Source organism: Notolabrus celidotus, chromosome 4 (assembly GCF_009762535.1).
Source record: "Notolabrus celidotus isolate fNotCel1 chromosome 4, fNotCel1.pri, whole genome shotgun sequence".
Lineage (NCBI taxonomy): Eukaryota > Metazoa > Chordata > Actinopteri > Labriformes > Labridae > Notolabrus > Notolabrus celidotus.
The window spans coordinates 35,153,366-35,180,188 of NC_048275.1; the positions used below are offsets into that span (position 1 = coordinate 35,153,366).

Genomic DNA, 26,823 nt, shown 5'->3' on the forward strand with positions numbered 1-26,823 from the left:
TAACATCATGTAACATTTCATTTCTGTCAATTAGCAAAGGACTTTTGCCCTCAAGGAAAAGAAAGTATGATTTTTATATATTCCCTATGTTCCTATGGTTACAACTGCGACGCATGTTCAGTCATCAGATGTGAAGCGTCTCTGTGATGTGCGTGGCAGCTGCTGCTGTGTCGAGGTGCTCCTCCTCAGGGAGTACTTGATTGAGGTAATAGGTAAGAGGTCATGTTTTAACCTGTTATGTTGCAGAGAGATGGAGAAGACAAAACAGCCTCACAAAAACAACATTCAGTAAACAACTTTTCCTTAAAGTTTCACACAAAAGAAAACAAGTGGGGTTTCAGTCATCAAACGATGCCACTTCTCTTTTTACCAGGAAGGCACAGGAAGTTCTCTGAAACTAAAAGCAGGGAGAAAAAAAATCTACGTAGTTTAAAACACCAATTGTCATTTAATTAACAACCCGTCAAATTTTAAAACTTCCTTTGGGCGCGGGTTGCCTAAGCGCGCTCCATATACAGAGGTTAAAGTCCTTGTTGCAGGGATCGCCGTTTCGACTCCCAGCCGTGACCATTTGCTGCATGTTTTCCACAAGCAGTAACCTCTGGTCTTAAATATGAAGCCCATGCGGAAGTATTTTAAACTGCAATTCCTCAAGCGTCCGCTTGAGGCTGGCTGCAGAAACACCAGAAACCACATACACACCCATTCAAAGAAGACGATCTTTACAGCAGAAATAATCATGTACACAGCCTGGTACAAAAAACAGTTTAGGACTGAATAGCTGTTATTTTTTTAAGATATTAAACTTAAGGGTTTGGCTGACTTGATTGACAGGCGGACACCCTGTAGCTGTTAGTGAAAAGGCTAAGGGCCCACAATGAATTTGGTTTTGTTCAACATTTACAATATAGCTGTCGCCGCCGATTGGCCTCAAAACAACGCTCAGGAACAGATGGGTGACGTCACGGATACTACGTCCATTAATCGTACAGTCTTACGTAGTATCCGTGACGTCACCCATCTGTTCCTGAGCGCTGTTTTGAGGCCAATCGGCGGTGACAGCCATATTGGAAATGCTGAACTCAACCAAACGTAGTGTGAGGTACAACAGCTACAGTGTTCCCACCTGTCAATCAAGTCAGTCATGTCCTTATTTGGGACAAACTTGTAATCTTCTGAACCGTCGTGTTAGAAAAAAATTCACCCCTGTACAGTGTGTGCCGATAGTGAAATTAGCTATGTAGACCCAAGCCGTTTTTTGAACCAGGCTGTAAACATGATTATTTCTACTGCAAAGATTTTCTTCTTTGAATGGGTGTGTATGTGGTTTCTGGTTTTTCCACAGCCAGCCTCAAGTGGACACTCAATGTACTGCAGTTTAAAACACTTTCGCATAGGCTTCATATTTTGAGACCGAAGGTTGTCGCTTGGTCTTCCCCACTCTTCACTCCCCACGTTTCCTGTCTCTCTTCAGCTGTCCTGTCAGATAAAGGCAAAAATGCCCCAAAATAGAAGTTGTATATAAAAACAAGAAACTAGAAAACTTCCACAACAACATAGGAGAGGTGCTGAAGGAAGAAACTGTTTATCAGCGATCCACATCACAGAAGATCTGCATCAGATTGAGACTGTGACGTCAGATATCAGAGGGCAAATGATCCTGAGGTTTAGGTATCTTAACGGCAAAATAAGCAAACACATCAAAACACACAGAGGTTTCATTTACAGTGAGTTTATTGTAAAGGACAATCTTGGGACAGTTTGATCATAATAATAGTGTTGATATTTAAAACCAGTGTTTGGTAATGGGCGGAAATCCAGGAATTCATCATCAGACTGGTTCAATGTTTGTGTTGGCACCTTTAACACACTCGTACTGCAGTTATCACACGGACAGCCTCTGAACGCCACAACTATAAAAAAAAAAAGCCACAGGCTCATGTCCTCAGACATCTCCGCTCAGAATCATTGCATATTGGTCATTATGAGGAAATGTTAAATGCAACAAAAGCTTGTGTGCCCCATTCATTATAAAGAGATTTATCAACCACATAAAGGGTGGATGAAAATGAACACGATCTGGTGTTTGTCTTTATCTTAAATGATAAAATGATTGGAGGTGTTCTAGAGTCAAAAACATGACGAGAAGAAACTAATCATGTGATCTTTCAAGGGCCTGAATGAACTTTGACACCTTGGTCGTACCTCCAGGAGTGGACCTCTTTCTTCTGTCAGTATCAAGAAGTCATTTAGGACTCGACCACGTTGGGACACTCAAATCAATGAACGCCTAATTGTTCTGGCTTCTGTCTAGCAGCTTTCAAACAATTCTATAAACTGAATGAAGCTTTGCTCTCTGGTGAAATCTTTTATAAACACAGTCATCATTTCCTCCAAAACTGTGTGCCACATTACAAGCACCGTCAGGGGATTTAGCGGGAGCTTAAGTCTTAGTGTCTGGCATCTGTATGTGGCCTATGGCAAGCAGCATCATATTATCAGCAGAAGACTTAGAAGACTGCCAGAGGAGGATTGTGAGATCCGAGCCGAGCTTTATGTCATATCCATCAAAAGGTTCAATGCATGCTTCGTCAACATGGAAACAAAATCCCCATGTGTGCACTTTTAGTGGAGTAGGACAGACTTCTACTTAAACACACTTTGATGCATGTGCTAAACAATCTTTAGCATCTTTAATAATGAGAGGCGGATGGGACAGTGAATTTGTCCTGTAAGCATTGTTTTGGAGCAAAGACCGTCAATCTGCAGGTTTTTACACCTCAACAAATTGTTTCATGGAGGTTTGGTTCAGATTAGGGATGTAAACAATTAATCGAGTATCAATGAATTGATGGAGAACTTACTCGAACACATTATTTTGTTTAGATTTTCTATCACGTGGGACAAACATCATGTGGTCTCATATTTGGTTCAGCTATCAGGGAGGGGTTTTAAGTTTAAAGTGTGTTTCTGAATCAGCTGACTGAAGGTGTTGTGCATAGTGGAGGCGCTCTGCTGGGGGCTGCGGCTGAGTGACAGGTCTCCACGAGCGCTTTTTTTCACTGCCGCTGGACTGATTATGAACCGGTTGCGCTCCTGGCTGACACCTGACCACGTTCACATGCTTATTTTTCTCAATAAGAACGAGTAGGCAGAAAACTGCGTCTAAAGTATGTTCTCTTGTTGAATTCTGAGCCTTCACTTTTCTGACTGTTTGTCCGTGGAGATTATTCAGCGTGTTTAACGTTTTGAACACCTCAATATGATCCATAGTTATTTAATACTGTCAGTTATATACATTGTGTTGTGAGGAAAATTTGATTCAGGGATAAAAACGCATTTGGCATTGTTTTTGACATGAAAAACATTTACTTTTATTTTTAATGATTAATCGATAATTGGTCGTTAAAATTTCCAAAGATCGATAACGGAAAATACTTTAAATTGACATCCCTAGTTCAGATAGAAGTTTACTAAAGCAAACAAACCATCCAGTGACATTAAAGCTAAAATGAAAGTACCACTGTAGAATTATTTTTGATGACATTTTATTCCCAATTTTTAAATTGTTGTTACTCGTACTTTGCTCTAACCTCTGGCAGAATGAATCCCTCAGGAGCACTTCTGCTAACATTTCACGGCACACGAAAATGTGCAAAAAGTTAAAAGGTGAAGTAATATTACAAAGTAGCTACACATTATGTACAGTGGAAGTACTAGGAGCTCAGTGAGGTCCATTTACATCTAGCTAAAGTACCAAAACAAGGCTAATTAAAGCTATCGAAAGAGTCTGTAACATCAGGTGTTCCGGCCAAATTCCACCAGATCCGTGTCCGGTCCGTCTCCGATCCGTCACAGCACCGGATCTTTCTATTCTAGTCAATCTGTTAACTTCCACTGGATCTGCTCAGTTGCGTTCTGGCTGCGTTTCTGATCCGGCAGGTCAGAACGCAACAGATCAGAGACACAAGACTTGCTTAATTCTGCCAGATGTCGTGTATGACGCATCAATCTCTACAGAGCAGATGGAGCGGGACAGGAAGTCAGCCACCAAAACACAATGAAAACATCCGGTTAATTTTCAGAATAAAACACTCTGTGTTATCACCAGATTGTATTTCACTTAAATTTGACAACAAAATCATTTTAAAACAGAGCCAGGCCTGGAGTCATCAGAGGTTTTCAGAGGACCAGAAAGATAACATGGATGAGGAGAGGAGGAAGAGAATCCTTGATTCAGGGATTTCCACGGGTAAACCTCGGTTACATGACTCCAGCTGTCCGGCAGTCCTGCTGTCCGGAGCTGGACCACAGTGGATCTGAGACAGACTGGACACGGATCTGGTGGAAGTGCCGTGACAGAGTGTTTACATTTCAGCACATGTGGAAAGAAAGAAAGATCTGGAGACTGATTCTGATCAGCATGAGCTTCTAATTCATCTCACATATTACTCTTCATTTAAAGATCTGATTCAAGCGTTTTGGCTTCTAAGATTGTACGCAGGTCAGAAAACATTCGCCCAATAAAATATGACTTTTGTCACGCGTGTCTCACATTAACATCCGATAGAAAGACGGTGGGGGGAAACACCTGCTAGAAATGATCTCTTTGGATACATGAAATACTTCAGAGGAAGGCGACGTTCAGTCGCCTCATTAGTGTACCTGTATGTTGTTATTGTTTTTACAATAATACATTTCAAAGTCAACCTGAATACATTCAGTATCAAGAGATTTGGGCTTCAACTCCAAAGAGAGATCACATTCCTTCAGAACAAACAACTCTGACAGCAGCAGAAATATCAAGAACATTAGTGAACGTGCTTCTGAGTGTTTCATGGAAAACAGAAGATGAAGCGCTCTGTTGACATTCCTTACATAGACTGTGGCACTGTTGGCACTCTTAGCTGTGAGGATGTTTTATACAGTGTTGTGATCAAATGTTTTCAACATCTGAGACTGGATAGGAATTAGAAGAATACAAAAAAACAGAACTATTACTATCAATAATAATAATAAGTCATAAAAATGGTGTCCAACTTCAGCAGGTATAATACAAAGCATGTACAGGAAGCTGCTTTCATTCAACAGGAGTAAACAACTGAATATGTAACCCAAATCCTACGCAGGTATGTTGAACATAGAGTACAATCACAGGTAAAGGTAATACAAAGACTTTAAACCTGCAGGTAGTCATTTACTGTTCATTCATTTCAGTACCAGAGTGCAAATCAACTGTAACAGCAAATGTTCAGTAGAAAGGAATAATGAGCAGAATAAGAGCCCTGTGCATCATGGAGACGATATCTGTTATTGGGACATTAGCATCGCAGACTGACATGACATAACACGTCAACATCAGCTGATCAGCTGTCACTGTTATCTGTGCCTCAGTGACACTTAGACCCCTTTGCAACCGAGGCAGTTTCAGAGCCGGTTTGGAGCCGGTGCTCAATTGAGAACGATTTTTTTGTGTTTCGACTGCAAGAGAACCGGATTCAAAACAGGTTCCAGAGCAGCACCAACTCTTTACTGGTCTAGCAGCGATAACTGCTTACGTCAGGGGCGAGAGGCGGGGCTGCCGTGACCAGAAAGACAAACCAATTGAGTTTACGCCATTTTCCTGCGGCGAAAATAACAAAGACGAAGCGAATGGATTCCAAGGCTAAGCAGTGGTCGGTCGAGGAAGCATAAGCAAGCATGCTACGCTGTCCACCATTGTTGTTATTGTGAGGGAAAGTTTGCACTAGCGCTGCCGAGAAAAGTGGTCATGTAGAAATTAGCGATGGGCATTTCAAGCCAAAATACTATTCGATAATCATTGACATCTATTCCACAATTATTTCAATACAATAATCGTGCACACACTTGAACCAAAAATTGTGTGACTGTCACTATTGTTTTCTTCTTCATTCGCTATTTAATGCAGTTAGCATTCTTCTTCTGTTATTTAATGCAATTAGCAAACAGCTTTAAGACGCTCTATAGCCACCGTCTGGCGGGAATACTGTATTACACCCAGGCACCGGTAAAACGATGAAAAATGTTACTTTTAAAATGAGAAAATATTCAAAGTAACTCTTCGATTTTTACAAAGTGAACAAATATTCCAAAATAAATGCCCATCCCTAGCTTCTAGTAGCATGCACTGACGGCGTCTGTCTCGATCTTTATGTCGGTGTTTTTGTGACGTGGCGCGGGGTGTGTGTTTTATTTTACAGCTATGTTCAGTCTCTGGAAAGAAGTGTGTTGTAGTGTGGAGAGATTCAGAAACGGAACAAATCGACGCGACTGGTGCTAACACTTTCTTCCTCTTTTGCTATTTAATGCAGTTAGCATTCTTCTTCTTCTGTTACTTAATGCGGTTAGCAAACAGCTTTAAGACGCTCTATAGCCACCGTCTGAAGGGAATACTGTATTACAACCAGGCACTGGAAAAAATGATGAAAACTTTACTTTTAAAATGAGAAAATATTCAAAGTAACTCTTCGATTTTTACAAAGTGAACGAATATTCGAATATTCGAAAATCATTGCTCATCCCTAGTAGATGTGACATCACGACGTGGCTCTTCCACGGCCTCGAGCAGGTCGAAAAACAAACTGCTGCTGAGTTGATTCGCAAGTTGAACCAGCTCCAAACGAGCTTGAGCACCAGCCCGGAACTAGAACCAGGTTTGCGTTGGCCGAAAAGGGGTATCAGTGGCTGTTTACCTCAAACATCAGGGAAGCCTTCTCAGTAGTACTCAGTGAACTTGGAAGAAACCTTACATGAATAACTGACTGAGGTACAGTACTTCATTGTAACTGTAGTTTGAGGGTAAGAAGCTATGCTGATGCTAATTACACATCAGTAAGGCGTTAACAGAAGGTTCTTTTTTAGGGGCGGGGTCTCACAGACTAATACAGAAGAACAGGTGAGAATGGGATCAAGTAGCATTTTCAACATTAGGACCTCACATGTAATCAAAATTACTTTTATGTGTGCATGAGCGATGAAGTATCTATAATCCTCACACACCGTCAGACTGTCAGGTACCGCTCATACAATCTTTAGCAGGACTTTATCAGAGATAAAGGCTGTAACAAATACTCTCCACACGTTTCCCAGGGAATCAAACAACATGAAGAGGTGTGATTAAATGTAAACAAGAAAAAGTTGTGATTATTGCACATTAAAGTCAGTAAAAACCTTCACCCTCGGTAAGTAACGCTTGGTAACTTGATAGCCATCACAATAAAAAAAGTTAAAGTAAAACCAGCAGCTGAAAACAGAAATGTTTGTTTGTGAAGCTCTTTCACTGTCTGCACATAACCACCAATCACTGAGGCTATTAAAGACAGCTGGAGCCTCTGTGAGATGTTTGAACGTAAAACACATCAACATCAGCTTCATCTTTTAACTACAGCAACTAGTAAACGCAGATTTGGCTCTTTATGCACCTGAACATCTTCTGAGCAGATGCTGGAGCTGCGTGTGCAGCAGATCTTTGTAGGTTTATGATCTGACACGCAGAGGCCAAACTTCTATTTGTTCAAAATGTGTTTGAGATGATCATTTATACAACGTGATGATGTTCTCTCATCACGTTTAGTACCCAAAAACTGAATTATTTTTCAGATGAAACATTGGAATGACATTTCTGCCCAACAAAGAGGGCAACATGAATCACATGAGCTCAAATAATCAACACATTGAGAAACATTCTTCAAAATCTGCACATCTGAAATAAAGAATGGCATCACTCAATCAGAAGTTTGGCTTTGATCGATCTGATAATCCTATCACACGGTAACTGAGCCACTTCAACACCTTCGATAGTAAACCTTCATCCTGTGTCTTTGTGTTTCTCTACTTTTTGGAAAGTTTACCGGCCTTCTTTTTTGGTTCATAGGGCGTCCGGAGAATGCTCGGGGTCTCCTCCATGACGCGCACAAGGAGGTCATCGATGTAGTTCTCCAGCTCCCGTATGTGGCTGTCTTTCTTCTTCACCACTTCTTTCTGCTTGATGAGTTCTTGCACAACTTCCTCAAAGGTTAAGTTGCTGTAGGCAGCTACGCTTTCCTGTTTGACCTCCTGAAACAGAAATAAAGGCCAGAATTAACAGGGTTAGTGTCATAGCACAGTCTCTGCAGCAGCCCTTGTGTTGAATGACTTTGTAAATGTGTTACCCTTTTTGTTGACTTATCAAAGTCCTTTAATATGGTTGACCACTCCATTTTATTAAGCAGATTGTCTTCCCTAGGTCTTGATGACTGTGCATGTTACTGGTTTCACAACTATTTAACCAACAGAACTCAAGCAATAGTTGCAGATAGTGTAAAATCATCTTTTACAGAAGTCAGCAAAGGAGTACCCCAGGGATCATTCCTTGGACCTCTTCTATTTGTAAATTAATGGCATTAGAGATGAATTTAAAAATGGTACATTTGATCTTTATGCTGATGATACCATATTATACTCCTGTGCCCCTTCATACACCCAGGCTCTTTTGCAGTTACAGACTGATTTTAATTCACTATAACAAACCCTGATAGGGCTCAGACTAGGGATGGCAACAATTAATCGATAATCGATTATAGATTAATTGATTGTTAAGAACTTACTCAAACACATTTTTTGTTTCGATTTTCTATCATGTGGAACAAACATCATGTGGTCTCATATTTGGTTCAGCTATCAGGGAGGTGTTCTAAGTTTAAAGTAGGGATGTACATTTTAAGTATTTTCCGTGATCGATTTTTGGAAATGTTAACGATCAATTATCGATTAATTGATAAAAAAAAAACATTATTATTCTTACGTCAAAAACAATGCCAAATACGTTGTTTTCCCCCTAAATTGTATTTTTTACAGCAACAAAATGCATATAACTGACGGTATTGAATACGGGCACACGTTTGATACGCAGAATATCAACAATCAGGCTCATTAAAATATTCTCCGCAGACATAACCTTATAAAGTGAAGGCTCATAATATTAACAGAAAAGTACTTCAGACTCACAGTGTCCAGTTTTCTTTCTACTCGTTCTTATTGAGAAAAATCAACATGTGTATTCGGTCAGGTGTCAGCCAGGAGCGCAACCAGGTCATAATGAGTCCCGCTGGAGAAAAGCTCAGACGGCTCTGATGTTGCTGGTCTGTAAAAGTACCGTACCAGGATTTCCCACCTTTCTGTTGCCTTTGTATCCAAAGGTGGGAAATATCCTGTTTAAAGCGGTCAACCTTTGTGTCCGTGTTGTTGTTGGCAGCAGTTTTGTATTGATCCTCTTTTAAAAAGCGCACGTGGAGACCTGACGCACAGCCGCAGCTGAGCGTCTCCGCTGTGAGCAACACCTTTAACAGCTGATTCACATCGAAACATGCTTTAAACTTAAAAAACCTCCCTGATAGATGAGTGTAATATGAGACCACATGATGTTTGATCCACGTGACGGAAAATTGATTTTGAGTCATTTCTTAACAATCAATTAATCGATAATCAATTAATTGTGGTCATCCCTAGTTTAAAGTATGTTTCGATGTGAATCAGCTGACTGAAGGTGTTGCCAACAGCGGAGACGCTCGAACTGGGGGCTGCAGCTGTGTGACAGGTCTCCACGAGCGCTTCTTTTCTCTGACTACCTCTCACCCTGCGACATGATTGGCTGTTCAATGCCGTCTTTGTCTTCTGTCTAATGTTGGGTGGCAACTATCTTTTAAGGCTGCTTAGCACCCCCCTTTCTACTGGTTTGGGGGTGTAATTACAGGTTTAAATATATCACATTTTTATTGATCATTTGTTATATTTATATTGAAAATTATATCACGATATTGATCATTATTGATTTATCGCCCAGCCCTACCCATAATATATCTGTGTAATTCTACAAACTGGTGGGCAAACGCATGTTTGTGTTTTAAAATGCATAAAGATAATTTAAAACACATCCAGTTAGATGATTTTTGTTCGTCTCGTCTAGCAAATTATTTTTTTATTCTTTAATTACAAAAAAAGAAGCTGATTTTGTTTCTGCTGAAGAAACATTGCAAATCGTTATCGAATCATCATCCAGCCCTATATGGAAAAACTTTTAAATAGTGTATACACTCCTCTATCTGATATCTTATGATCTTTTTAAAGAGGTAGTAACTGAGCTACGTAAAATAAGTACTTGTAATAGTTTTAAAACATGAGAGCATTTAGAACCGTTTTGAAAGTCTGAATGTGACTATTTTTTAACTGTGTTTTTGTTTTAATTGTATTTAATTGTATTGCTGCAGGGCACCCTTGATAATGAGACCTTGGACTCAGTGGGTCCTCCCTGCTTAAATAAAGGATAAGTACAAATAATTTGTACAGTTGTAATGATGTCACATTGTCCTCAATCACATCATTTGGCATACATATTCACAAAAATGCAAAGATACTATATTATATTATATTATATTATATTATATTATATTATATTATATTATATTATATTATATTATATAGGATTAGATTAGATTAGATAGGATTAGATAAAGTAGACCAAAATGATGTGAATATGAAACAAAGCATCCGATAACAAATTCAAGTCTAAAGATAGCAACAAAGTAAACACGCTGACATGTTGGCCTGATGTGACATAAACTGTCAAGTGTTTATCTCTCATTATCTGTTGCTAATACAGGCTAATTATGAGTCCTTAAAGTGAGACTTCTTAAGTGCTTGAGCCCTGACATGTCAATGATTCTTCAGCAGATGTTACGATCTGACAGTCTGAGTGTTTATAATGAACCAGGAGCAGTTTAGCTGCTCTAATTAGCTTCTAACATCCTTCTCGGTTTGTTTGTTTCTTTAGTTTCCAGCACCTCAAAGCACAGTTTCTCTAACTACATCAGGAAAACAACTCTAAATAGCATGCTGGACTTTAACGATAAAGGTTTCTAAAACAGAACACAATCTTTATTTTGAGGGGGAAAGCTCAGGTTGCTGATTTCTGCAGCTTAAGGTCAGGACGATAAATATTTTAAAAATGGACCCAACCAAGCCCAGCGCTGCTTTTTTAGAACAACCTATTGGACTAAAGTTGTGTGGTACATTATGTGCAGATCATATTGCACGAGTAACGCTGTAATCATTTTTAATGAGGGGCCACTTCATAGCTTCAATGCTGGTCATCCTCCCCTGAACGGAGAGGGCAGTAAAGCCTTCATCCTATTTCAAATACCACTCTTATCAGCTTCCACTCCCATGCACCATTCAAACGCTGATGGAGAAAGAATATGCAGAAGGACCTGGAGTGTGCCTGCTCACCACTATCTTATCTCTCCCAACAGTAGAAGGTCTACGATGGGGCAACACAGACCAAAATGAAGTATTTGCCACTGAGATTAAATGTGAGGGAGTGTTTTAGGAGCAGGTGATGAAGGTAACTTTTTATAAAGACGCTGCATTTAGGCCGTCTGAGAACAAATAAGAAAACCAGAAGCCAAATGTAAGGGATGTGGATTTACATACAAGCATGTTGTGCTCTGTCACGTACACACATAGCATAATATTAATGCGCTTTAGTAGATGTTCACAAAGGCCTGTAAATTAGCATGAATTGGCAAAGTAATGATGACCATTTTTCTGCGATCAGTGGTGAGAAGATAAGGCGCACACTTGGCATTCTCCACTTGTGTCATTACAGTTTCTAATGAGCTCAGCTTTGAGAATCTAAAAGCTGTGTTTCTTTGAAATGTCTCCCAGCTCTCCGTCCCCCATGTGTTTGCTTAATTAGGGCCTTGGAGCAAAGGAAACAGGATCTGCCATTTCTGGCACTGCTCGGCAAGCACAGGGGCGAAATGAGGAGACCGAAAACCCTCAACACCCACAGAGGAAGGTGAGGAAAGCCATTATCAGCATTCTCTTTCTCATTTAGGTGTCACTACAGCGACTGCACCAACAGATCCACTCGTAAAGAGCAATGTGCTGTGTAACAGACAGACAGACAGACAAGACAGACAGACAGACAGACAGACAGGCAGGCAGGCAGGCAGGCAGGCAGGCAGGCAGGAAGGCAGTCAGGCAGGCAGACAGACAGACAGACAGACAAGGCAGGCAAGCAGGCAGGCAGGCAGGCAGGCAGGCAGGCAGGCAGACAGACAGACAGACAGACAGACAGACAGACAGACAGACAGGCAGGCAGGCAGACATACAGGCAGGAAGGCAGACAAACAGACAGACAGACAGGCAGGCAGGCAGACATACAGGCAGGAAGGCATACAGACAGACAGACAGACAGGCAGGAAGGCAGACAAACAGACAGACATACAGGCAGGCAGGCAGACATACAGGCAGGAAGGCAGACAAACAGACAGACAGACAGGCAGGCAGGCAGACATACAGGCAGGAAGGCAGACAAACAGACAGACATACAGGCAGGCAGGCAGACAAACAGACAGACAGGCAGGCAGAATGACAGACAGGCAGGCAGACAGACAGACAGGCAGGCAGGCAGGCAGACAAACAGACAGACAGACAGGCAGGCAGACAGACAGACAGACAGACAGACAGGCAGGCAGACAGACAGGCAGGCAGGCAGGCAGGCAGGTAGACAGGCAGGCAGGAAGGCAGACAGACAGACAGACAGGCAGGCAGGCAGACAGACAGGCAGGAAGGCAGACAAACAGACAGACAGACAGGAAGACAAACAGACAGGCAGGCAGACAAACAGACAGACAGGCAGACAAACAGACAGACAGACAGACAGGCAGTCAGACAGACAGGCAGGCAGGCAGGCAGACAGACAGAAAGACATACAGGCAGGCAGACAGACAGGCAGGCAGACAGACAGAAAGACATACAGGCAGGCAGACAAACAGACAGACAGACAGGCAGGCAGACAGACAGACAAACAGACAGACAGGCAGGCACACAGACAGACAGACAGACAGACAGACAGGCAGACAGACAGACAGACAGACAGACAGACAGGCAGGCAGGCAGGCAGGCAGGCAGGCAGACAGAAAGGCAGGCAGGCAGACAGACAGACAGACAGACATACAGACAGACAGACAGACAGACAGACTGTCCACTCGTAAAGAGCAATGTGCAGACAGGCAGACAGACAGACAGACATACAGGCAGGCAGACAGACAGACAGGCAGACATACAGGCAGGTAGACATACAGGCAGGCAGACAGACAGACAGACAGACAGACAGACAGACAGGCAGGCAGGCAGGCAGACAGATAGATAGATAGACAGACAGACAGACAGACAGACAGGCAGGCAGACAGACAGACAGACAGACAGACAGACAGGCAGACAGACAGACAGACAGAGACAGAGAGAAAGGCAGACAGGCAGGCAGAAAGGCAGACAGGCAGGCAGGCAGGCAGACAGACAGACAGACAGGCAGGCAGGCAGACAGGCAGAAAGGCAGACAGGCAGTAAAATAAAATAAAATAAAATAAAGTAAACCCAACTCATGAAGGGTAAAACATTAGGTCCAAACAGAGTTTCGATCATTGTGAATGATAATAAACGATATCTCTGCTCAAAGCGTTCATGGATGAATTCAGGGAGACACAGCACCAGCTCTGACCTCACAGACTAAACTTTCACACCACCTCAAATTAAAATCAGCTCAGGCACGGTGACCGATGTGTCCAATTAGGCAAATAACACATCTGAGTTTCAGAGCCCTCAGAGATCACCAGCTGCTACGTAAAATTAACAAAGGGTTCCCAATTATACATGAGCATCACAACACTCTGGAAGTAAAGACACGAGGCTTTCCCTTTTCCCCTCAATCACTGTTCAACAACAACCTCAGACGATGCGTCCAGTTAACGAGGCAGGTCATTGTTCTTACTTTCTTTTTGCCGTTGATGTCCTTCTTCTTATGGCCAAAGATTAGTTCTTCATGTCTTGATGACTTCTTATCACTGCAAACAAACAGACAGAAACACAGACAGTGAATATTATGGACACAATTATTACCATTGAACCAATACAAAGAGGTGTAACATGATGTGCTTTCTGTAGCTGTGTATGAATGCATCAATAAATCAGACACTTTAAATCCTCGTCTTCACCACATTCTGAATGACCAGTGAGCTGCTGTGTGACAAAGACAGTTTAGATGATGGACTAGTGCCTTCAGAGATAAGTAGTTAATTGGGTGGTCTATCTCTGTGGAGGATCTCATTACCATAGCTCAGAGGGCTCTGTTATCAAACCCAAGCACTCTAAAGAGCCACTAATGACACCTTCCACTCAGTTTAACCAGAACATAGCCACAGCGCTCGCCAAGCCTTTATGTGACGCACAGAATACACCGAGCACACTGCCTTTACAGTTTCAACCAGAAAAAGACAATAGACATGTTAAGATCCATCGGACAGAACATTAAGATCTACAAGGTGTTCAAAGATGTATGGCAAAGCTGAAGCTAATAATCTGAACACAGCAAAAATTGGAGTTGAAATTTTAGGGTTAAACATTTCAGAGTTAATTAACTCCCGAAGTGTAGTTTTGACTCTTTCTGATTAAATCCCTCAGTGTTAAACATAGACTGTATAAATAATGGACATAGTATCCGTGATGTCACCCATCTGTTTCTGTGTGCCGACAAAGGAATGAGCTATCCAGACTACACTGGTGTTTTGTACCAGGCTGTAAACAGGTTTATTTCTGCTGCAAAAATCGTCTGTTTTGAATTGGTGTGTATGTGGTTTCTGGTAGTTCCAGAGCAAGGCCTCAAGTGGACACTCGATGAACTGCAGTTTTAACATTTCCGCATTAGCTTCAATTCTCGCAGCCAGTGGTTGCCACTTGGTGTTAACACAACTCTACAGAGAGTCAATTAATCTAAGCTCCGCCCAGGTCTCCAGTAGGGATGGGCATTTCAAGCAAAAACACAATTCGATAGTCAATGGCATCTATTCAGGGATTACTCCTAATAAAGCCCCCACAGTAGTGTGTACTGGCAGTGTCTGTCTCAACCTCTGTGTCTGTGTTTCTGTGACGCGGCGTGGCGTGTGTGTTTGCATTTTACGGCCAGGCTCAGTCTCTGCACTATTTTCCGTTTCTGAATCTCAAACCAGTTCACACATATTAGAGATGGGCAATGATTTATGAATATTTGTTCACTTTCTAAAAAAGTAAAAAAGATTTCCTTTGAATATTTTCTCATTTAAAAAAATACAATATTTCATCTTTTTTTCCAGTGCCTGGTTGTAATACAGTATTCCCGTCAGACGGTGGCTATAGAGCGCCTTAAAGCTGTTTGCTAACCGCATTAAGTAACAGAAGAAGAAGAATGCTAACTGCATTACATAGCAAATGAGGGACAAAACATTAGCAACAGTCGTGGCGATTTTCTGTTTCTGAATCTCATACTGCTACACACGTATTTCCAGAGACTGAACATGGCTGTAAAATGTAAACACACACGCCACGCTGCGTCACAGAAACACTGACATAAAGAGACGGACACCGTCAGAGCCCGCTACTAGCAGCACCTCGTCCTGCTGCTGGTTAACGCGACTGCCAGACAAACGGGCTGTTGATGGGACAGGTATGTGTGTGTGTGTGTGTGTGTGTGTGTGTGTGTGTGTGTGTGTGTGTGAAATAATTGTTGAATAGATGCCAGTGATTATCGAATAGTATTTTGGCTTAAAATGCCCATCCCTACCAGCGACAGTCACTATGGTTTTCTTCTCCTTTTATACTTTTTAATGCAGTTGGCATTCTTCTTCGTCTGTTACTTAACCCGGTTAGCAAACAGCTTTAAGACACTCTATACCCACTGTATGGCGGGACATCGTATCACAACCAGACACCAGTAAAAACAATGAAAAATGTACTTTTAAAATTAGATAATGTTTGCATTAACTCTTCGATTTGTAAGTGAGTAAGTGAAAAAATGTTCAAGCATTCGAATAGAATGTTCCATCACTAGTCGTCTGCGCATTTCACTTCATTCGTTGGAGACAAAGACAAGCTGGCTTTCTTTCCTGTGGTTCAACACAGTGAGTTGAATTAAGTCTAACTTTCTGAAATAAGTATTAATTGATGCTGTGGGCAGCTGTGTACAAAAAGACATCTTTGGAGCATCTACGCTTTACAAAGCCGGTTTGCCAGGACTTAATAGCAACTGTGTCATGGTGTTTAGCTAATGTTAGCTAGCTGTCTATGGCAGCTATGTTTATCTCTGAAAATAAGACTGTCTTCGAAACCGCCTGCTACCCACTGATGGTTGTGTGTAGTATGACAGTTCTGTTGGATCTGGTTCTGCAGGATGCTAGCAACGTCCAAGCTGACAGATAAACTGCTTCTTTAGCATCACTTATAATTTAAAAAGTTAAGAAGTGGTTTATATGGAATTTAAATATTTTCACAGCACTCAAAAACAAAGTCCCCCCCGTCATATATGGTAAAAAGAAGACGCAGAACGCTGTGCATTGTGGGAAACAGTATGTGAGGGAGACTGGTCCGCTGCATACTGAGACATGTTCCTGAATCAGTAGACATCCGGGTAGTTTTGGTATACTGCAGATTTTGCTCTTGTTCACATACTACATACTGAGTTTAGGCCAAATCAGTACGTACTGCTAGTATAGTAGGCGGTTTGAAAACAGCCTGTGTCTTCATTTGGGATAAATATGAACAAAAGATGGAAGACTGCAGTAATGTGTGTGGAGTGTGGAGCTATGTAAACCCTGTAAAGTGTTGAAATCGACTCTGTGGGAGTTAAAATCATCACTGGTCTTTTAGCTGTGTAGTACAACGGTTTTAATTAACACATGTAGCAAGATCACTTGCTGCACAGGTTTTTTATGTTCATCAATATCTCAATGATGAAGAGTCAATGATGAAGTCACGAGAGCCCGCTGCAGACACCTCGTACGTGAAGGTGGATGGTGGAATAAAACTATACATGATGAATGATGGTGTTAAACTATGAGAGATTCATTTGAGGACTTCTACGACACACAACAGGGAGTACCTTATTTTGTAGTTGGAGATGAACGGGTTGGTGTCTCCCTGTGAGTCTCCACTGAAGGGGTTGGGAGAATGCAGATCTCCAGAGCTGCCTGAACGCCCCCCGTTGGTCTTGCGACCTTCCTTCTTTCCCGTTACACGTTCCAGGAGGCTGACCTTCTCCTTTTTCTCCTTCCGTTCTCCCCGGTCCCACAGCTGCCCATGCTCCCCCTCGAATGGATTGCGGTTGCGTGGGAGCGTGGCATACTTTTGTGGAAGGGTATCACCGATATCAGTGAAAGGGTCACTGTGTACCTCGCTATCCTGGTAGCCTGGCACCTCGCTCTGGGAACGCCTGTGAGGGCCACCTGTGATCCCGGAAAGAGAACCAAGAGCATTCCAACAAATGATGACATAATCAAAATAAATCAGACTTTGAAGGGTGAAATATTTGTTCTGGTTTACGATGTGTTTCTCTACAGTTTTCATGAAAAGATGCTATTTATCTTGATTCATCTTTTAAGAAGCTGGAAACAAAAATTAAAAGTCATGATGTGGCCGCTTCAGAGAACTCTGGGGTTAACATCAGACAGGCCAGATGGAGTGGATGGCATGCTGACAACACGTAGACGCCGCATTAATTGACTGTCTTATCCCGCTGCTGCGATACGTCAGCGCGTCCGCCATATTGAATGTGGCGAATCCACCGTGTCAACTAATACAAGATGTGGAAACAGTTTTTTTGAAAAATAAATCACTGTCCTGTTGTATTTAACTCATTTTGATGAACCGTTTTTAAATTCAATTATTATTTTTTATTTTTTAAGTACTAAAAATGATGACTATTTAGACAAAAAAATGTAGGACGTCTGTTATTAAATTAATAATCGGCTGCAACTGGCAGTGAGTATGCTTTTTTTTAGCAATTAAACGATGGATATACTCCATTATAGAAATTATGGACATTTTTTAATTGTATAAAATATCATCTCATGCAAAAAAATGTGCAGTACGTTACTGTCATACTGTTATGCTACTTTTATACGCCCAACCTACAAGTCTTACTGTTTCACTATGATCACTTTACTCATTCTGATCACATTACTCACCCAGTATTAGTCTCCTTCCATACAACTCAGTTTACTTTTGTTAGTTTGATCACCTGTATCTATAACATGCTCAAAATATTTCATCATTTTACATATTTTCAGCCTTCCTGCACTGTCTGGGCCGTTGTTTTCACTCTGTTTTTCATACCACTGCTCTGTGGCCTTTAAATGCCCCCGCTGAGGAATATGTTTTTTTAATTGCACTGTATTAAAGTCAGTTGTCCACATGTAATGTTTTATATCACGTGAGAACAAAGTGCTTAAGACATTGTTAGAATTAACACTAAGCACATTGAAGTAATTCTAAATCCAAGATGACTTTATTTATACTGACCTTTTTAAGAGACAGCTGCTGAAAGTGAAATCAAATATAATGTAGACACGACCTTTAGAAGGATGAATCACAGTACCTTTAAAGCTAGGGTTGGTAGTCACGGAAAACTAGCATTAATTTGAGTGTAGCATTTCCTCAGGACTCCGTCTAACCCCTCCCCCCCTCCCCTCGGAACTCCTCCAAAACAACGCCCCCGCTCACATGCACGAGCGCCGCTGATTCACAACCATATGATGGTGACTGATTCAAAACCGGTCCTCAGCACATGGTTTGTGTTTTGCACTACGTCAAATCATGTCTCACTCAGTGGTAAGAAAACACCAAAACATTCTCATAGTGAAAGTTAAAAACACAAACAAACATGAAATGTACGCTCTGCAGGAGGCGGGCAGAACGGCAGGACAGGATTTGATTGGTTTCATAGTTTGGCTCCTGATGGCAGGGATTGGTTGGTGTTTTCCCAGGTTTACTCTGGCTGTAGATTTTTTACCTCTTTTTTTAGGAACACATTATGTATTGATTGCCATCGGGACAGAAAGATCATTTTAACCTGTAGAACAAAAAGTGGATCTAAATCTGACCACCAACCCCAGCTTTAAGAGGTGTCTCAGTGTTTTAGTGTTTGAGCAGTGAACACGTTTTTAAAAAGGTAACGTTAGCGCTGTGGAAACTTCTACAAATATTTGTTGCATACATTTGGAAAGTTCTGCTAATGGTTATAAGTCAAATTTACAACAGTAAGGTCATATAAGAACATTTGGGAGGCGTGTTTCTACGTACTACTTGTGCACGTCTTTGCAGATTGCCACATGCAACATGGCGGTGACGTTGAAGTACGATCCAGCTAGTCAATGCGGCGTCTACGTATATGTCTATGATTTGAACATTTAGGGTAGAGGTAGAGTTACGTTAGTGACCTAGGGTTTTATTGATATGAATAACCTTATGTGTCTTTGACTTGATTTAGATGAAGGGGCTGAAATGTGATTAACTGCACACACAGTGTTGAAGTGTTTAAGAACAAGGCCCTTTTCTCCTTCAGCTAAAATCAATAAGGCACCCGTCTCCCAGTCCTTTTTCCTTTAATATAAAAACTAGAAGGTAGCAAAGGCTTGACGACGCAATGATAACCAGAACTGCAACTAGTGTTAGCAACATATCTATCTAGTCCCTGAAGACCGAGGCCAAGCATCAAGAAGAGTCTATCTTTGAAATCCTCTCAAATTCAAATATATTCAACTTCTAAGAACAGCTTTGTTTCTCACCCGTCTCTTCGATGGAGTTCATGGAGTCCAGTTTTGGTCGAAAGTGGGTCCCAATGAGATCGGACATGGAATGGGCTGCAGAGAGTTTATGGGTCCCGGCCAGTAGTGATCTCTTGACCTTTACTTCAGCTTGAGGCTGTGGTTCTAATGGCCTGCGGTTCGGCTCGGCATCACACACGGCAGAGCGAGGCAGGATGGCTGAAGACGTGTCACTGAAGCCACTGTCATGTTTGCGTCCCTTCATTTTGTCCTTTAGTTTGGAGAAAGGGGAGCGGGGCTTCTCCTTCATGGAGAGGTCAAACATGCTGGCCGTCATGTTGTTCCTCATGAACTGGATGCTGACCTGGATGCGGCCTCGTTCTTTCCTTTTCTTCCCCGGCTTAGACTCCAAGGAATACCAGCTGAAGAGGGAGAAAATCCAATGTGAAGATTTAGATTGACAGACATGTGAGAAAATATTCTGAGTTGACTATGACGTTTAACACAGACTGTAAAAATAATGGACGTAATATCCGTGACGTCACCCATCTGTTTCTGAAGAGCTCTTTTGAGGCCAATCGTCGGCGGCAGCCGTATTTGAAATGTTGAACTCAATCTACCTTCTGTCGAGCGAGTGTGACGTAAAAGGGCTTTGAGCCTCCTCGCCAACAGCTACAGTGTTCCTGCCTGTCAATCAAGTCAGCTGTGCCTCTCTTAATGGAACACTTGTAATCTTAATATCTTCGAAATTGCTATGCTATGAAAAAATTCACCCCCTATACAGTGTGTGCCGATAGAGAAATGAGCTATCTAGACTACACTTGTCTTTTGAACCAGGCTGTAAACATGTTTATTTCTGCTGTAAAGATCTTCTTCTTTGAATTGGTGTGTATGTGGTTTTTTGTACTTCCGGAGCAAGCCTCAAGTGGACACTCAATGAACTGCAGTTTTTAATACTTCAGCATTGGCTTCAATTCCCCCGGCCGGAGGTTACAGCTTGGCGTAACTTCATTATGAGGTCAGGAACATACGACGACAGGATGTGGTAAAGGTCCTTACACTACGTAACAACACCTCATAAAAAACATCTTCTTCCTTCTTTTCTGCAAGAAGAGGCTAATGAGAGCAGACCAATCAGAAAGCTAAAAACAGCAGGAGCTTAAAGTGTAAATATAATTTGTACACAATTTGTCATATGGGATTCTCTGCATACAGAGCGTAACAAACAGCCTGCTGTTAAATCAAATAATGCTTTTGGGATCCTACTTGTTCAAATTGTGCTCTTTGACTGAAGTAATGGGAATGATGCTTTCACTCTGAGATAAATAAAGTGGCATTTGCACAAATGATCTGGCCTTTGTTCAGATATGTAACAACCAGCAACTGGGAATCTGCAAAGCCACATTGCAGAGGAACCCAACAGCTCATACTGCACATGCTCATGACAGTCATGGAGTATTATGGTGCTGATCATGGACTGTTTCTGTAAATCAATCCGACTGACCGGAGTATGTAGGAGGATTCTGTAAATCCCTGCAAGACCTGAACCGTTCCCAAACTTGTAGAATCATTTTGTTCTCTAAATATATTTGTTTCATTCAATGACATGACTCACTGTATCACTACATGAAAATCAGTGATCAGCTAAATCCAGAATAACGCTTGGTATTGGCTGTTGAACAACAGCAGCTGTTAATGGTATTTTGAACTGTCAGAAGCTGAGTCATTGGGCTTAGTCATGAAAGGCCCAGCTGGGTCCGATTCCCAGGCTGGGGCGAGTAGTGCTCAGTCTGATCAGCAGCCACAGCGTACCACTGCGCCGGGCAGGGGCCGCTCCTCACGTGAGTTTCAAGGCTAAGATAAACCTCCCTGTGCTTGGAACCACAATCCTCCCACTTGGGCCTAGGCTGCTGGGAAACTTCTCACAATCAACAAACACAGGTGGACGATAATTATGGGCTGCCTGCTCAGATGTCAAGGTGGGCTTTTCCTCCTCAATGTGTCAGATCAGAAACACTGCAGACGGGCAGCGGCTACAGACCCACTGTGGAGGGTTGATACCCATCAAGGGACCGAGCACCACTGTCAAGTGTGCCTGCAGTGTGGGATTAGAACAACAAGTAATGTGAGCATGTTCACTCTAGGGACCGCTGAAGACATGCAGGACCTTGAGGTGCATTACTCTGGCACTTTAAACAGATGAAACCCATGACTAGAGCTGGGAGATATTGAAAAAGATGGAATCATGAAAAAATGTTTTCATATCAGTTGATATCGATAATTATTGTGATAAAAATCTAATCATTATTTCATGTATATTTAAAGGCAGATTTTTGCTCCGGAGTGAAAGTTAAAGAAACCAAACATGATTGGCTGTTCAATGGCGTCTTCTTCTTTAAGACACATTGGCGCCCGTTCCCTTTCATGTGGTTGGGGGGTGTAATTACAGGTTTATTTCTATTGAATTTGTATCAAACGTTTGTTATATTTATATTGAGAAAAATTACATCACAATAGTTATCGTTATTGAATTATCACCCAGCCCTACCCATGACTATATCTGTTAATTCTACAAACTGGTTGGCAAAACCCAAGTTCGTGTTTATAAAATGCAGAAAGCAAATTTAAAACACATCCTGTTAGATGATTTTTGTTCACAAATAAAAAAAAAAAAAGGAAAATGTCAAAAAAAAAGAAGCTAATTTTGTTTCTGTTTAAAGAAACACTAAAAGTTTATTTTGAATGAGTCACAGCCCTCTGTGTAGCCAGACATAAAGCTGTCTGCATTCATATACAGCCAGTATGATTCACCTCTGGATGAAATGACTCAGCTATACAGATGCCTGCTGTAGACCATAAATATCACACCTATATGCAGTTTACCCAACATGCACTCCATTTTTGTCTGCAAAGACATTCCCATTGAGGGAAAAATGAAGCATACAGAGGATCAGGAGCGTCTACAGAGAACAAGCTGTTGGTTCATTCTTGATTTTCAATGCCTCCTTTGACAATAATTGTAGGCATGGGAGTGACTAACAAGACATGTTTGGCCAGCTACACTAGTTTCAATTAGTCCAACTACTGCTAACCATGTCAGTGATTAAGCTAAAAATAATCCCTCAGCAATGTGGGCTGTTTCATTGCTAAGCCTCAACAATGGACGGTCAACAAGATGGACAAGTTCCACCAACCCGTGGTCACTTTACTGAACATACATGGAAAAACCTTATTTGTGAAAGTTTGTTTAAATCTGCAGAGGGTAATAACAATGCTTATGCATTGGATCTTTATTTATTTATCTTTTTTTTCCCTTTAGTATATCTGGGTTTTGTTTTACTTGTTTCTTATCAGTAGATGTCAAATTTTTATAATTAACTTTAATTAAGGTTATCTTTTTATTTTTTGATTATTTCTTGTTACCATCTGTTATCTTTTCATTTAGTCTATTCTGTTTATTCCTCTTCCTGAATCTTCTTCATTATTCTCTGTCTAGGTTGTGCTCTTGGTCAGGGGAGGTGGGTGGTGTTAATGTGGGGTATTGTCAGTTCAAGTTCAGTATGACGGTATGTGTGTGTTTATGTTTATATATTGTATGAGCTCAAAATTTCATAAAGTAAAAAAAAAAAGGGAAAATGTGATTTCTGTTCTGTTCATGTGATTGAAGGACAATGCCGTAGTATTGAAGATATGCTGCAGTAGGAGTTGGTCTTTAACCAAGCTGAGAAAACCAAGCTGAGAAAAACAAGAAGTTACCTTTCTGTACGGCCCAAACAGGCAGTGAGGCGTGTAGACAATGAACAATAACCGATTCAACTTCTGACTGGAAGAGTTGTGAAAATAGTTTCCACTTCCTCTTACAAGTCTACTCCTCTACCAACCACACATCTGTGCATGACTGTGAGCTGGAGGTGTTTTATTTTAAAAGTGTAACATACAAGAGGTCATGTAATGTATATTTTATACTGCAGACTCAGGCTTTAGTGTTCTTTATTCAAATTAAAGATTCAAATAAGGAAATTTACTCTTTTTACTGGCACTTAAATAAAACAGACACATCACAGAGTCCTAATATTAGTCAGTGTAGACCAAGGTAATTATAGTTAACGAAAACTAACGAAATAACGAAAACGAGGGGTGAAAAAACATTTTCGTTAACTGAAATAAAAATAAAAACGAGGCTTCACAAAAAAACGAAAACTAACTGAAACTGTATTGTGAGTTTACAAAACTAACTAAAATAAACTAAAATGATAGAGAACATGTCTTTAGTTTTCGTATTAAACTCAGTATTTTGAGTGGATATGTAATATGTGTATCTATTTGATGTGTTTCCGACCACACTCATACCTATTCCTCTGTGGCCTCATTGGGTCTGCTGTACTGTTGTGCTGTACAAGGAGAATATTCACTAAACGGTTAAAGCTCCCTCCTGTCTCCTGTCCAGTGTGTTCTGACCGACACCCCAGGGAGAGTACTATCCTACAGAGTATCTACCAGTATTGCCTATTTTTTTAGGATATGAATTTTTTGTTTGTTTTCTGCCAGTTTCACTTCATTTGGCTCAATCGCACAAGCAGGCACGCGTCCACACTTTGCCTGCAGAGCGTTAATGGCAGCGAAAGTCAGGAGAAAGCGGCAGAGCCCCATTTGGGATTACTTTGAATATGACTGTCTCTGATAGGAGTAAGTGCCTTGCAATGGAAGGTGATAAAATATGTGGACAATTTCTCAAGGGGGAAAATCCCACTAATCTTAAAGTCCATTTGAAAAGCTCACACAAGACGGCTAACCTAGCATACCTTGTCAAGGCAAGAGAGAGCGGCCAGGCCCCTTACCCTGAAACAGAAGCTAACCCCCGGGCAGGCACACAGGCAAAAAAGACTAAAACTAAAACTGAAACTAATAAAAACTAAACTAAAACTAAGTATTTTCAAAAAATAGAAACTAAACTTAACTAGCAAACCCGCTTCAAAAACTAATTAAAACTAAACTGAAATTGAAAACAAAAAGTCAAAACGAAATACAAATAAAAACTAATGAAAAATGCAAAACTATAATAACCTTGGTGTGGACTCATGAAGATGCTTATCAAGTCATTATGTTAGAATCTCCTGCACTATTATTGATCAATATGTGACACTGACATATTATCAGAAAAAAATAGATACATCTGTGGCTCTATATTACATTTCAACATGTAGTGGGTGTCATATTGTAAACTAATGGCATCACAATGATATGATGTAGATAACCAGATTATTTATGGTACCATAGGTAGAAAAGGGCCAAACAGCACCAGTCTCCATTGGTAGCCAGAACATTTTAGTTGGTGTACACACATTTATGAAAAGTGATAGAGTAATAGCCCTGTCAGACCATGATGATTTAGCCAGTGTAAGCCGACGTATAAAACAGTTGTCGAGTACACTGGCGTGCGTCGCATAAGTTATAGGTAAGTTTTGTATAAGTTAAGAGCAAGCTGAAGCTGGCTGGTATACGTCGTAGTACGGCGAGTAAGTGATGTATTCAGCGTATGGATCAAACGTCCGGCATACGCCTGCCATAAGATGTAGGTAAGTTATGCGATGGTTGACACGTTCACACATGTAGAACTGTGTGTCTGCGTGTGTGTGAGCACATTAAGGGCTCCTCAATACCTACCCTGATGAGATAAGGATTACTGGTCTATTATGGATTTAATGAAAGGCTTTTTACTGCTTGAGTGCATGATACTTACTCCATTTTCTTCCTCTCCTTGTTATCAAAGATTTCATTGAGGTTGATGGAGCTCTGACCCAGGAACTTGTCCATCCCGACCAAAGACCGATGCATCACTATGAGGCAGAGTTCGTACACCTCTGGGTTCCCCTCCAAAAGTAAACCAGGTAACTCAAAGGAGGCCTCCTCTCTCCACACGGGGTTGAGCGTCTTCTCTGCCACCGATGTGGAGTACTTCTCTTTGCCCAGCTGGATGATAGTGTAGGCGTCGTTGGTGCCATTTTTGCCTTTGGGCTGTAAACCTGTAGCTTGAAGAACAGTGGCTTGGACATGGGTGGGAAACCACTTCTGAGACTGCTCCCCCAGCGACATCATCAGCAATGGTTATCAGCTGGAATCCATTCAAAACAAACTAGATTGTAAGTTACGTAGCTTTCCTTTGAGTGTCATGTGTCACGTACATAAAGCAACAGACATGATTCAGTGTTCACTAGTTTGTTGTGAATGTCTGTATGGTGAAAGTAGGAATCATTACAAGCAATGACAAGTCTGACTAACTCAGCCAGCCTCATGTTCTGTCAGATCGGTGATGTCCAAGCCACGGGTGAGTCATCTGGAAACATGGAGAGAGACAGAACAGCATGAGTGTGATTCTCAGACATGTTTCATGACTTTAAAGATCAAATAGAAACAAAAAGAACAAAAGGAAGAAACTAGACTGCTTTTAATACAGGTTTCCTGCTCAAGCTGTAAAAAAAACAGGAGTAGTGAGACTTGTTTTAATGATGTCATCTAAAGGCTAAACAGGGTGTTGGTCTATTGTCATTGAGAGTAAAATGACCATTAATGCTGTCACACTCACTTCTCCTGTCTTTGTTCACTGGACACTGTGGGCTCCAGGTTTTATCTAATGATGTGTCATCTCTGACTTTATTTCACTGATGTTATTCTTCTGATATATTAGCTTTTACTGATTATTAAACGACTGCACTCTTATTTATTACATACAAATAAAGCAAAGTGACAGCTGCTCCGTCCGTGGGATTTTCCTGAAGTAGGAATCTTTCTGCTGCTTTGTGACAACGAGCATATCTCGTGTGTTTGAGCCTCTTCACACACTTTAAAGCACGATGTAGTGATAACTTTGGTTTAAAGCCTCTGTTGTTGTTACTCTCTCAGGATAACGTTAGCTCCAGGCAGGCTAGCTAAAGAGCTAGCAAGCTCAGCTAGCATCACTCACACGGCTTCTTACCTCTCTGTCATGTTCCCCCACAGAGGAGGGGGGATCAGCTCTTCCACTTATCAGAGACAGGCTTCTGGATACATGATGTGATGGTTTGGAGGGTAAATGTCACCCGGTGTGAGCTGTTGCTGTTGTTGCTTCAGTTGCTGCTCAGTAAAGTCGGCTCCGGGCCAACCGCGAGCTTTAACTCCTACCGTGACGTCACTTCCTCCTCACCCCGGTGAAAGT

The 26,823-nt window shown here is 41.4% G+C and overlaps 1 protein-coding gene across 4 annotated transcripts; it reads right to left on the reverse strand.

Annotated features, from left to right (window-relative positions):
- Positions 1-1,716: 1,716 nt before the first annotated feature.
- Positions 1,717-26,814, reverse strand: LOC117811757 (rab11 family-interacting protein 2). 4 transcript variants are annotated; one of them, XM_034682211.1, is made up of 8 exons: positions 26,605-26,811; positions 25,888-25,965; positions 25,372-25,743; positions 19,653-20,053; positions 16,970-17,312; positions 13,832-13,904; positions 7,872-8,076; positions 1,717-1,913 (listed from the first exon to the last, which is right to left on the reverse strand). In XM_034682211.1, the coding sequence occupies exons 3-8, from the start codon at positions 25,725-25,727 to the stop codon at positions 1,723-1,725; spliced, it is 1,569 nt and encodes a 522-aa protein (XP_034538102.1). In that variant the 5' UTR covers positions 25,728-25,743; positions 25,888-25,965; positions 26,605-26,811; the 3' UTR covers positions 1,717-1,722. The 4 variants fall into 4 exon arrangements, with proteins under 4 accessions (XP_034538102.1, XP_034538101.1, XP_034538103.1 ...); XM_034682210.1 differs by having other exon boundaries at positions 25,372-25,965; positions 26,605-26,809; XM_034682212.1 differs by having other exon boundaries at positions 1,756-1,913; positions 7,876-8,076; positions 25,372-25,965; positions 26,605-26,814.
- Between the last annotated feature and the right edge of the window lie 9 nt (positions 26,815-26,823).

Coding starts and splice junctions, on each gene's coding strand:
- LOC117811757 (XM_034682211.1), bottom strand. CDS start 25,727: ATGATGTCGCTGGGGGAGCAGTCTCAGAAGTGGTTTCCCACCCATGTC. Junction 8,077..13,831: donor ACATCAACGGCAAAAAGAAA/GTAAGAACAATG, acceptor TTTCTGTTTCAG/GAGGTCAAACAGGAAAGCGT. Junction 1,914..7,871: donor TGAACCAAAAAAGAAGGCCG/GTAAACTTTCCA, acceptor TTTTTTTTATAG/TTGTGGCGTTCAGAGGCTGT.